Here is a 14,020-nt window from a genome sequence, read left to right on the forward strand (position 1 = left end):
AAAGTCCAGAAATGGATACTATTAATTAATTGGTTACTGTCAGTTGCAATCTGACACAGAACAGACTCAAACAAAAATAGAGAGGCTGGTCATCAAATCAGAAGCAGAAACTGAGCTAGACAACGAAGATATCTAACCACGAGGAGGGGGGACATTCCCGAAGGCAACTCTAAGGTATGTGTTTTAAATTGACAACAAAAAAAAGTTATTTCCCGTCTGATTAACACCTTAAAACGTGACGCACAGCCGTCGCTCACATCGCTGTCCAATGAGAGAGGGCGTGTTTGGAAGTGGGCGTACCCTGCCGAGGTTCGAACTGCTGGCGCGCTACAACGTGATTGGGCGGAAGGTGGCATCAGAAAATGTCGCGGGTCTCGAGGAAAGCGCTCGGCAGCGGGCGCAGCAAGAAAACGCTTTCTACAGAGCTGCAGAAGCTCCACCTGGCGAAGGAAGGCCCCGCCGACTGCGAATCCGCCGTTTCGCAGGCCACGACATGTGGCCGTTACAGGCTCCACGACCTCCTGGTGTTTCAGTGCAACCAGTGCTACGCAGTGCTGGGGGACTCCCTGCAAATGTGCGGCCAAGACGAGAAGTTGGACTGCGTGATCTGTTTGCGTGAGTCACGCGGGGCAGAGGGGGGCGTGCGCGAGACACTGCCTAGTGTAGTGCGTGTCACACGACTGGCTTGACGCTGGGGCGGAGTGGCAGAGGTGGGAAAGCCAAGGGTCTGGCTCGGATCATGCAGCAGGTGCACGAGCCGAACCCTTGGACCACGAGTTATGTGAAGTGTCTTCAAAGTTTAATAAAAATTACTTTAACAAATGAACGTTTTGGCATCAATCAGATACACTATAGCTTTGTAATGAGAATAACTTATTAGTGATATCTTTGTGTATATATGGTAGTAACTCGTATATTCAAAAGTGCTGCCATGAACAAAAAAAAGGAGTTTCGGTCAAATTAAATATTAAATATTTTGCCTAAGATCAGACAATTTAAGCGGGGAAGCTGTACAAATCTGCCAGGAAATGCTTATTTGCCTTTACTGTTAAGGGTTTGTTTGTACATCTTCGTGCGTTCTTCTGCATTTTTTTTAATGCAGCACAAACTTGACCCAAAGGCATTGGAGGGGGGCAGTCAGAAGCCACCCGAAAGCTTGACTCATAATGAATGAAGGAACACTGCCAAGATGTGCTTGTCTGGAATTGCATGTCACATACACGAATTTTAATGACTTCTGATCATTTGAGGTAATCGAAAACTGTATCAATATCTCCAAGTAGTGGATAAGATTGATATTATGTGGAAACCGCAATGGAAGCACTATAGCTGATATTTTGGGGTCAGACTCGGGGGCAGAGATACTACACTGACTTTTTTGGTTAGTGTGCAGTTGTTCACATGGACCAGAGTACTACAGCCTGAAATGCGAAGACCGTGGTTTAGGATACTTGCACACGATGTCTTTTCTAAGGACCTTGTGCGCATTATTCACATTTAAACATCAAAATAGTTTGTATAGCAAACTATAACAAGCATTTGCAATGCAACAGGTCTCGCATTTCTCCGAGTTAGAGCTATTAGCAGTTGTAAACTCCAAACCGGACTTTTCTTGCCTCGTTAAATGGGAAATACGGATCAGAGTCATCGCAACAAAAACTGATTCAGTTGACACCTGGGGGGTTTGTTATTCATGCTGTGGTGAGGAATAGAAAACAAAAACGTACTGGGCAGGTAAGCAGCGCGGAGGACTTCTTTGCCAGAAACTGTATTTTAACCAAAGAGAGAGAAATACAACCAACTTAAGAAGACTCATTTTTACCATCTTCTGCATATACCCATCCTGGCCGTCCACCACTTTTTCCTAAACTCCCATTCTCCCTCACTGCTTTCAAAGTGTGGCCAAACATTGCAGAAAATGTCTGGCACTGGCATATACACACCGCCCAGCTGTCAACGGGTTAAGGGAGAAGTGGGCACGTTGGCGCAATGGTGCAGTGGAACGTGTTAGAAGAAATGAGGGACAATTGATGAGTGGTGCACAGAGCGATGATGATGATCATTTTAAACATAGCATTGTACTTAGTAACTTTGATGCTCTGTACACACCCACTCTAAATACCCGTTTTCTTCCTGTTACTTCAGGAGTAACCAATGATGTGATTATAGAAGAATACCTCATGTTTGACGTGGAAGGGTCCCTTGCAGGAAGGTATGTGGATTATTACAAACTTCTGATCAATACTTTCTGGTGTAGGACATTTACAAGTTCCAAATGCAGATTTGCGAAGGCTTTGTATCAGTTTTTTAAAAGCTCCTTATTCGATTTTGCACATGTATAGCCTTTTAGAGGTCCCGCACCCTCCGTCGACTTTCAGCACACTGCAATGCCAGGTTGCATTTTGTAGCTTTGTCCTCCTGGCTCTGCCTATTCGAGCCAAAGAAGGATTCCTGACTGCTGACCTCCTGCAGGTTGTCGTGTTTCACCAGATGGATGGTGAGGAGCAGCAGGATTATAAATCCACTACCTTACCAAACCTGTGGGTGATGCGAAGGTCTCGGGTGGAGAAACGATGGACATCAGTGGCCCTCGTGCACTACATCTGCACTCAGCATCTATACATTCCTATTGCATGCCACCATGTTGGAGTTCTTTAAAACCAACCCAACCCTGATTGCAGTTTGTTTTTCCTCATGTTTTCATATTTACCTCTCTCTACGAAGAGGCCCCTTCTAATTCCCTCCTTTCCCATCTTCCTCCCCAGGGATCTTCTCCCCTCCCTCTCTGCTTCTGAAAGCAGATGGGCTTTTCTGTGGCTCTTCGGCAAGTCGCCACAGCAGCTGATATTTTCTTTCTATGTGGGTCACATCTATTCCCCCGTTCATATACTGAACTAAGTATCTCTTGAGACAGGTATTGCACTCTTAAATTACAAATGAATCTCCACAATTGTCTATATACCTGTATTCATTCTAAAAGTTTCCTCATTTCTATTCAGTACGGCATCAGTGGTCTCCACATGAAAGTGATGTAGTCCCTTTGCAATGAAAAAGTAACTTTTCAAATCACAAACCTGCCTTTTAATACTGTGCTGACTTCTAGGCAGATGCAAGCTTGTGCATTCAATACAGACCTGCATTTTTAAGTCTGGGATTAGCCAAGACCCTTTGATTCTTTTCTTTTTTAATATATATATATATGGACACTATATTTATTTAAAGGGTCTTTCTTCCAGCTTTCTCCATCCATTGCTCAGTTGCTGTATCATTAACATTTTGCTTCTGCCCACTACAGCATGGAGGAGGGGGTCAACACACTTCAGCCACTGTTACACTCTTATTTATTAATTTATTTATTTATTAGTTTGTTCAGTTAATTAAAACCATTACACAATTGGATTGCGACTAAAAGAAAAAGGGTCTGTTTAAAATTTTCAGCTGGATTGCGGAGAGTTACAAAGTTGCTTGCTGACTACTTGTGCAGCCACTGGATAACTGCACTTTAATTTATAACTTTGATGTTGCCTTTGTTTTTAGTCTGAGTGATCCCAGGATGCTTTATACCAGATGTGAGCACAGGCCACATTCCACTTATTACCAGTTTTGTTTCTTGCCAACACTGATGTAAATTCTTTTTGGAGTGTCCTTTATCTTACTGCTGATATTTCAAAGCATAACAGATTGCATCCATTTGAAACTGTTCGTTATTAAGCTATCAAAACCTTCAATGTTATTTGCCAGTTCATAACTTTCTTGCATCCCCCCCATGTTTTTTTCTTTCTTTTCTTTCATTCTTCCATCCCTTCTTTCTTTTTTCATTTTTCTGTTCCTGTATTATTTTCCGTTCCCTCTTTATTTTACTTACTTTTCTTCTTTCTTTTATTTGATTCCTTTCTCTTTTGTTCGTTTTTGCTTTTTTTCTCTCGTTTGCTGATTCTCTTTTCTCTCTTCTAGTTACTTTTCTTTTTTCTTGAAAGTAAGATTGCCAATGGCACAATTATTGCCTCTTTTAGGTCTGTGTTTGCTAAAAAGATATGTATGACCGCTACTTGTAGGGGTTTTTAGCCACACGTTATCCATTTGTTTGTGTTTCATTCACATTTTTCTGCTACCCACTTGAGCATGCATCAGGGGGCAATCCATCACCCCACGTCAGTCATTGGCTAACGTCACTATGAGTTATGGCATGCTGCTGTTTCAGAGGAGCACATAAACATACAAAGTAATTTTCTTCAGTACCAGGAGTATTCTGGTTATGTGTGTCCAAAACATGTTTGTCAAGCTAAAACAACATTAGTTAACTCAAACACCCAGCAGCTTTCCAAACCATAAAGTTTTGCAAAAGCAATGACAAAAACAAAAGAAGAATTGCCAAAAGGTTGGTAGATGACTCCAGGCCTATTGGCTTTGACAGTTTTTAAGGTATTAATATTCACTGTCCCTGCCTGTGCCGGGTGGACATGTGCCCTGAGCACACATGGCAGTAAACCAGACCTCAAAAAAGGAACAGTAGGACTCACTGTCTCACTCTGACATTGTACAACTTTATGGTTTAGTATTTGAAATGCTTCACTGTGTGCCTTAGTGAAACCTTCCTACTTATTGTTCAGGCTGCAACAGTCTTCTGTGGGAGAGCACTTGGTGACCCCGGCAGTGTACGCAAGGAACGTCATCTTTTCATCTTGCCTTTTCCTTCCGGTTAGTAAAGGTTGTTTTAAAAAAAAAAAAAAAAAAGCCTAACGTTGATAACTTTAGGGACCAACATTTGCCTTCGTATTCAGTGACTAGGCCTGTCCTTCAAAAGCATGCATTTGTATTTTTCAAGCTTATTCAACAGGTGTTAGATTTAAAAGCAACAAAAAGTCAAGATGCTCGTTTCCTATGGAGGCATGGCTATCTTTACACAGAAATAAGTAGTAACCCATTGAAAAAGTGAATATTTAAAAAAAAATCAAAGCAGTTACCGGTCCCCCAGCATTGATACTGAAGTGCATACCATTTAGATTAATGTATACAATGACAATGCTGCCAGTATCAGTGGAAGAAGCTAGTGACTGAAGTACGTCGATCATTTGCTGTATGATGAGGTGGGAGGAACCAAAAATGCGAATGACACGTGGCAAGAGCAACGCATGAATCAGTGCTTAATTTGAGCCAGTGATTTTCGGTGCTTGGCATTGTTACTTAATTGTCAGTACTAGTTCTAGTGACAGTCGACCACGCGGTGGCGCTGTCTGACAAATGTTGAGATAAGCACAATAGTATTTAATCTGTCAGTTTACACTAAAATAGATAATATCTTGTTGCTTACTCCATTATTATAGCTTTGGGTGGCCTGGGGAATTTTGAATTGTCACATTCCCAGCAGTGCGATGGTTAGTGCTTGCATTGGTTCTGTTAGCAGCAGAGCTGGCAGGGACAACGAGTGGTGTAGGCTGCCACTGGCATGAAAGACGATGCAGACTTCTCGAAGAGTTTCTCTGAAACGAGTTAACTGTGCAAGTGAACGTTTCTCCAGACAGATGTAACGGTTTCTGACAGACCTCTTAGTTATTGGAGGAAGGCCCTACAAACTGGTGTTTACACTATGGCGAGTCTTGTTTTTTCCTAACTGTGAAGAAAAAAGGTTTGAGTTTAGTTTGTTTCTTATGATGCTAATTACTTAGCCTTTGAATATGGCAATAGCCCACCCACAGATGTCTTGTGTTCTCCTATTTCTGTAGCTACAAAACAAAATGTGCTTTGGTTAGTCCGTGTAGAGTTTACTCCCCAAGAATGAATGTCTCTATTGCGTGTTGATCAGGTAGTCTCCCGTACCAAATGAAATCACGGTGAAGTTTAAACCTCTGGTAAAGTTTTATTCCTCAGATGGAGACTGTCCCTGTAGAGGTAAATTCTAAGGATGCTAAGAGACAGCTCCGCACCGAGGCCTATCTTCAGCCTCTGCATGCGTTGGGTGATCCCCAGTAGCCTTCAGCTCCATGGCTTCGAGGGGCCCTGTGCACTTGAACGCCTGTGATGCGCAGCCACCGCAACACTGAGAGGAGCAGAACTGACTGCTTTCAGGCCAGCGTGACCTGCCCTGTGCAGAGGTACAGTAAACGCTAGATCATACACAATTTTGTAGAAAGAATGTGGGTTCCATAGAATACACCTCAGAACTGTGGTAAGCAGATGATGGAGCCCGATTTGGGACGTAGACAGAATGACAAGATCATTCGCATATCCCAAAAATGTTGCTTTACTGTTAGCTAATTTTGATGCCTCGCCCCTGAGGGCCGGTGAAAGGTCTGAGAGGTGTAGATAGAATAATAGTGCGTCCAAGATGCAACCTTGTTTCAAGCCATTAAAGGTGTAGCTTTCTGATGTCCCTGTTCTCCCATCCAACAACTTCACTCTTACCTAAGTATTGCTCTGTAAATCAATTAATATTTTTATTGGTCTTCGGTCTGTATCCGATGGGTCCAGCTTGGCTCTGTTGACTTTGCCAAAAGCAACTGAGAAGTCCATAAAGCTAGCAAAAGTTTCCTGGCCTTAGACAAGCAAGCTTTTTGTGGCAATGGGGTTAAAGCAATGGTGTTCTCTGTTGTGGAACAGTTCTGGTGAAAACCTGTCTGTTGGAATGCAGCTATGTTGGCTTGTGCCACCCATTTTTTGTAGATGGGCCAACCCATTTTGCAATGATTTTCCCATCTGCCTCTAACACTACTATCAGCCTGTAGCTGTGTGTGTTTGTGTGTGTGTGTGTGTGTGTGTGTGTGTGTGTGGGGGGGGGGGGATCTCTTGGGCCTCCTTCTTAGATTGGCTGAATAATAGAGCCTTTCCAAGATGGTAATAGACAGACTGACTCAGTTGCTGACCTGATTATTACAGTTAGTGTACCCCAGTTTGTTAGAATCAGTTTCATGAGGGCCATTCGGGCCCTGTGCCCTGGAGTTGTTGGTGTTTAATAAGAGTTTCTGTTTCCACTGTGGAACTTGTGCCAATGGACACACCTTTTATTCCATCTCGAATCTGAGAATTATAGGTGTCCCTTTGTATAACTCTGCCAATATTCTTTTCATGTTTGACATTAAATGTGGTAATATTACCCTGTTCTGTATGAGCTTGTTCCAGTACCCACCGAGACCCTGAATCTTTTAGTATTCTTTTTAGCAGTATTGGCATCTAGAGTTCCAGCCATACCTGTTCTTGATTATCAAGTTTTGATCCTATAAATATCATTTTTTAAGCCTGTTGTGAGGTTCTTTAGAGACCTTTGTTTGCCTTGTTTGTTTGTTTTAAGGAATTGTCCTAATTTTGCCCTGAAAGTTCTTTACACGTTTTACATTTTGTGAGAAAGTTGAGTTTTTTTGTACTTTTTGAATTCCTGTTTTCCATAAATCTCTAGTAGCCAAAAAGTTGACTATTTCTGACAGCTGTTTGTGGCTGGTGGGGGATGGCCGAGATTAGGCTGGATAAGATAGTGTTTGAATACTTAGAGAATCTATTATAACATTTTAGCCCCAGCTATGTTGAACTAATTAGTCAAGAACCGAATTCCAGTAAATCACCCGCTCTCCTTTGACCGCTATTTCATTGGCAGTGAGGTTCTTTTCTGTTATGATTATCTCTGTCTTTTGGGCGTAAAACAATATGCTGTAGATCATCACTTTCAGATCTAATTATAATTCAGTATTCCTTAATTATATTGAAATCTGTGTAGTGTATAAAGGTGTAGTCGATTAATGCATTCTTCCTTTTTGGTGTTGAATGTCGTGCAGCCTGGTTATTGTGCATTGTCCATTCAGGCGTCAGAGGCCGAGATCGAACAGTGTAGAACTAAGTAATCTACTTGACCAATTGGGCTTTTCCTATCGAAATACTGCCATGGTCGGTCAAGTCCTACTCACTGTCTTCTTCCATATGTTGTAATAGCATGCCATCAAAGTCCCCTGTTAACAATACCAATAAGTGTTTTTTTTTCTTTATTGTCCACGCCTAATCAAACTTTCTATTTCACTTATTGTAGTTGTAAGTTCTTTCCAGCCTTTTGCTAATGTGGGTGGAATATACACATCGATTAAGTGAATATGGGAATTTGTACCAAACTTAACCTGCAATGCAACTTATATTAATTGATTTATATAGAAGTCTGTACTTTTTCAATCCCATGTTGATTTTGAGTAATATTAAGAAATGCACTACTAGCCCTCCCAATTGAACCTTTTATAGCTGGTATTATAAAATGGACATAGTTTCAGTAGTTTCCCAGATTTCCTGGAGGCAAGAAATGTGACACGCATTGAGAAATGCATATTGTTTTTAGTTACACTTTTTTAACTGCCGTTCCTAGTCTACGATGTTCCACGAGTAGACCATCAAACTGGGAAAGCTTTTTGTGGACCGGCCCCTACATGGACCAGGACCACCAAATTAACAGTGGCTCTTCTGATCCTGTTGTTATGTTTACTATCCGTGCATTTTGTTCTTAATTTGAACTGGCGACTGTGAGGTTACCTCATTGGAAATTATGTTGTGCGGATGTTTAAATGATAACATATGAGTCAATGCTGCTTTTGCTGTCTGGCCTGCGTAGTTTTTAAAGTAATCTCTTAAGAAATGAGGATATCGCATATTACAGTGCCCGTGGTAGTGTTAACTCATGATCATTAGCTGGTAGATTCACAGGTGGGTTGTGGAAGGCAGAGATCTTTACACGGTTGTGACTGACTAAGTATTAAATGCAAGGGTACACCTTTGTGTTTTAAATGTTTGGGGATGCATGCAGCTACTTTCATAGCTAGTTCAGAACAGCTAGATCAACCTGCTAGGAGGATTTCTTTCCAGAATACAATTCATGGTGGAGTGTACATGGGCATTTCATTGTTGGGTTGACAACCAATTAAGCATGAATTAAACAGCTGGGTAGATGTTTGTTATCAGATGCCAGACTGAAATCTCGTATCCATTTGGTAATGCACTATTTTTCTGATCTGGAAAGCTGTGACGTGGTGATGCGTACATAGCGTTTAGTTCTGACACATGGGTATTTGATTTTGTTATGTTACTTGCCCACCTACTATGTTCAGGAGTTGTAAATGCATAACACGTTGTCTGCTGCGAAATACAATTCAAGATTACATGAGTGGACCAGGGTTCAAAATACAAATCCAGTTCCTCAAAGAGGAACAGAAGCTAACTAAAATGACTAATCAGTTTTCTGGGAGTCTCCACCTGACATGGAATGATAGATTGAATACCACGTGTCTTAAAATATCCACCCAGGAGAGCAGCTGTTTCTGTTGACTAATGTGTCATTAATACAAAAGCATATTTTCCTAATCCTTATACTTTTTTTTTTTTTTTTCAAGCATCACTTAGATGGCAAATTGTTGAAATAAATTTGAACCCTGAAAAGGTTTCTGTACAATTGCATGTGTGGTGTTTTCTTTTTTTTTTTTTTTTTTTCCCCATTCTCATACTTTTGCTTCTTTTTCAGCTCCTACAACCCATTGTACTGCCGTTCCTGTAGGATCCTTCTAGGTTTTTGTCTTTATTCTACCTTCAAGTCCTTGGCTCATCTACGAAGGCTCTTCTGCCTCTCCAAAGAAAAGGTCTGCTGGTAAGCTCAGGGGTTAATTGTAAGCTCTAGCCCGGAAAAGCTAAATGGGGAATTCATAGCCTATTTCTGCACTCTTTGTGGGAAAGTGGCAGCTGTTGGTTGTCAGGCATGTGGTGGTGATGGTTATGGTAGGGTTTTAAGTAGTTGTGGCATTAAGACAAGGATATGGTATATCAAAAACAGTCGATAGCTGAGTGGTGGGAGAGCTTACCAACTCTGGGATTTGTGGGATTGTGCATTAGAGGTAAAGGACCCTCTGGTGGGGACAATTAAACGAGTAACAAAGGAGGAGGACTGGAAAGAGGAGGTGTAGGAAGAGGGAGAGAAAACTGGAGCACAAACCATGGGGTGAAAATAAAGATGGATGCTAATGAGAGGCGGAGAAGGTAAAAATGGTAAAGGTTTTAAGCTGGCATCATAAAGGTGAAGAGGTGGAGACCTATAGTAGGAATCATCACGAGTGGGCTGAGGCGAGGGAACATTGAGAGCCTCTAGTATGGTGGGTGGGGGATTCACCAAAAGAGCATAGAGCTTTAGGGAGTGTTGCGACAAGCTACAGTGTGATGCAAAGATTTGATGGTATTTGGAACGGATTGTGGTGAAGTCCAGAAGGGCACAAAGGATCCGGATGGACATCATTGTAGGGAAAGCACATTTAGAATAAAATCAAACCTATGTAGCAAAGAGCACAAAGCATAATGTGATGAGGAGAGGGACGTGGAGGCACAAAGCACGGATGGTTGAGTACCCAGGGTGCTAAGGATTTCAGTGAGTTGACAAGAATGAAGGCCTAACCTTAACACAGGTGTTATTTATTGCATGTTTTAATGATCTATCAAGCCCACACCAGAATAATGGCTTCATGCAGCTGGTGGCAAGGACTGTAACCATGTATGGTGTTCCACTCTGGCAACAAATATGTATTGCTTCGAAGCCATCCTTTAAAAATGCTCAGTGATGTGCACTGTGGATGGATTGGTATTGTCCACTGACATTTTATTTAGAAGTACTTTACCTAGCTAGACACTTGTGCATAGGACACTTTCAAGTTAAAGGGAAATGGATTTGTAGTCTGAGACTGTGTGTGAATGATATTACATATGAACATATTTACCCATGGGGGGTGGTTGCAGGTTGGACATGCCATGGAGTTAGAGGGTGTTGGTTGTCAGTAACATAGGGCCACAGTATTGAGGAGGTAGCTTTTCTGAGAGTTCTTGAAAGCAGCTGAAGAAGTGATCCTCAGTTGCTATGGTAGTAAGGAACAAAGTATGTGGAAGGCTTTAAATCACAAGGCATAGAATGGTTTCAGAAATCCAAGTAGAGAATGGTTGGAGGAGCACATTCATTGGAAGGGGTGTAGCTGAGGAGATTTTAAGTGGTAAGGATGGGAATTGCCCTGGGTGGCCCTCTACACCAGAGAGATTTCTTGCTATAAAGAGGGAATGGTTTTTTTTGTCGTCTGATAATCAGTAACCTTATCTAAGAACTAGCAGCGTGAAGGGATTCTTAGGAAGCATCTATTACAATAATTGTCAAGTTTCAACATTCCAGGGTGTCGACAATAGATCTATCTGACTGAAATGGGAGACTGAAGTGGTACGCTACCACTATGTTGCATTCAACATCACTCCACTATACCGACCTGGCCATTAGATTGAATACAATTAGATCATTACTTTCTCTGATAATGTATAGGTATGTACATAGTTAGGGTAGTAGAATCAAATTAATAACAAATGTTAAAAAGTTAGGGGATAGGGTACGGGCATTTACACAATTGTAAGATAAAATACAAATTAATATAGTTGTGTTTAGGTTCCCCCAAAATAAGTATGTATGTATTTGAAGTTAATGTAAATTAAGATGGGTGTGTTTTGGGGTGTTTGCTGACAGTTCCAGAAGCAAGCATAGAGGCAAGAGGTGTACAGGTGGTATGACAATCTCAAAGAAAATGTTTCATCAAAGGTGGTGATGTAAAGAAAGAAATTAAGAATACCTTTAAGAGTTTCTATGGATGCGGGCAACTGTGATGCGAGAACTGCCAAGAAAATGAGGAACAGTTTGAAAGATGAGAAAAAGTCAGTTTTGTGATGTGAATGCAATGTAGTCAGCATTGTGCTGTCAAGTATGGAAAGCTATTGGGGTCGAGGAAAATTTGGATTGATGGTCATTGTAGGCAAAAGTGATTAACTACATGCATCAGGACAATCACTGAAAAGGGGAGCAAAAATCCAGACTGAAGAGGCTTCAGCGAGTTTGCAGTGGTGCTCTTTAAGTCTATAAGACTTGTTGGAGTAGTCTGAAACCTAATGTGAGTGCTAAAGGAGAGACCAGCCTTGGGCTTTTTTACATAGAGGTATGATACTACTTGCAGAAGGAGAGAGCGTATTTGAAAAGTGGTCAGACATCAGATACAAGAGGCGTGTTTCGCAGACCTAGTGATTAAAAGGATCGGTCACCGGAAGGCAGGAAGGGTTTGCTGCTTTGCAAAATGGGTTAAGTATGGTTGAGATGCTACAAGAAAAACAGTTAGTTTGATCAATGTTCATGGAGGTGGTTATATTTTTATTCACTTTTGTGGTTTTAGTTTTTGTGACACAGTGAAGCACAAATGAAGATGCCAAAGCGTTGTGTAGGTTAATAGTGAAATAAACTACTTCATTATAAACAAATAACAATATAATGTACGTAGCTTTCAAATTGAAAAGGTCTCCAGCGCAGTATTACAAAATAGAACCAACCATAACACAAAGGGGAAGGAGAATCTAGGCCTTGCACCTAAAAGTCCGAGTCTGAGCACTAACATAGGCCTTGTGAAGAGAGCTCAGCATCACATAGGCTGGCTCAGGGCTGGTCTAAGGACACTCTGCACACATCCTTTAACCCCCAACCCACCACACCTTAACTTATTCAGCAAGGTTTGATGCGTCAAGCCGTTCCTGCTAAGATGTTCCATATTGAGCCTGCCCCATTATGTTGTCGTCCTGGCACTGCATTCTCCTGCACCCTATTGTAAAATTAAATTTGTCCTGAACATTTCATATGGAAAATGTCACTTACCCAGTGTACATCTGTTCGTGGCATGAGATGCTGCAGATTCACATGCTGTGCATTATCTTGCCATCTAGTGTTGGGCTCGGAGTGTTACAAGTTGTTTTTCTTTGAAGAAGTCTTTTCGAGTCACGAGACCGAGGGACTCCTCCACTTTCGGCTCCATTGCGCATGGGCGTCAACTCCATCTTAGATTGTTTTTCCCGCAGAGGGCGAGGTAGGAGTTGTGTATATAGTAAAGGTGCCCATGCAATGGAGTAAGTATGTATGTACATAATGTGTCTAAAAGTGATATATATTTACAGATTTACAAATGTACAAGTTCTATCAACATATAATATACAATTTTCATCAACTTATAACGGCTACAGGCTCCCGGGGAGGCGGGAGGGCGCATGTGAATCTGCAGCGTCTCATGCCACGAACAGATGTACACTGGGTAAGTGACATTTTCCGTTCGATGGCATGTGTAGCTGCAGATACACATGCTGTGCATAGACTAGTAAGCAGTTATCTCCCCAAAAGCGGTGGTTTAGCCTGTAGGAGTTGAAGTTGTTTGAAGTAATGTTCGTAGTACTGCTTGTCCTACTGTGGCTTGTTGTGTTGTTAACCCATCCACACAGTAATGTTTAGTGAATGTATGAGGCGTAGACCATGTGGCTGCTTACAGATTTCTGTCATAGGTATATTTCCTAGAAAGGCCATTGTGGCGCCTTTCTTTCTAGTGGAGTGTGCCTTTGGCGTAATAGGCAGGTCTCTCTTTGCTTTAACATAGCAAGTTTGAATACATTTCACCATCCATCTGGCAATGCCTTGTTTGGATATTGGATTTCCTGCATGAGGTTTTTGAAAAGCTACAAACAATTGTTTTGTCTTGCGAAATTGTTTTGTCCTATCAATGTAATACATTAGTGCCCTTTTGATGTCTAATGTATGTAAGGCTCTTTCGGCTACCGAGCCTGGTTGTGGAAAAAAGACTGGGAGTTCCACTGTTTGGTTTAGGTGGAAAGGTGATATTACTTTTGGTAAAAAAAAAATCGGATTTGTTCGTAGAACCACTTTAAGTTTGTGTATTTGTATAAAGGGTTCTTGTATAGTAAATGCTTGTATTTCACTTACTCTTCTAAGGGATGTGATAGCTATTAGAAAGGCTACTTTCCAGGTTAAGTATTGCATCTCACAAGAGTGCATGGGTTCAAATGGTGGACCCATGAGTCGTGTTAATACAATATTGAGGTTCCATGAGGGAACTGGTGGTGTTCTCGGGGGTATGATTCTCTTTAGACCCTCCATAAATGCTTTGATGACTGGGATTCTAAAGAGTGATGTTGAATGTGTAATCTGCAGATAGGCAGATATTGC

General features: G+C 41.5%; 1 protein-coding gene across 1 annotated transcript in view; it reads left to right on the forward strand.

Annotated features, from left to right (window-relative positions):
* The first annotated feature begins 257 nt into the window (after nt 1-257).
* The window catches only part of OIP5 (Opa interacting protein 5), a 52,859-nt gene continuing 39,096 nt past the window's right edge, over nt 258-14,020 (forward strand). The window contains exons 1-3 of the mRNA XM_069208797.1: nt 258-615; nt 2,146-2,212; nt 9,482-9,604. Coding sequence (XP_069064898.1) covers nt 363-615; nt 2,146-2,212; nt 9,482-9,604 — 443 coding nt within the window. The 5' untranslated portion in view covers nt 258-362. The remainder of the gene's footprint in view (nt 616-2,145; nt 2,213-9,481; nt 9,605-14,020) is intronic.

Source organism: Pleurodeles waltl, chromosome 9 (assembly GCF_031143425.1).
Source record: "Pleurodeles waltl isolate 20211129_DDA chromosome 9, aPleWal1.hap1.20221129, whole genome shotgun sequence".
Lineage (NCBI taxonomy): Eukaryota > Metazoa > Chordata > Amphibia > Caudata > Salamandridae > Pleurodeles > Pleurodeles waltl.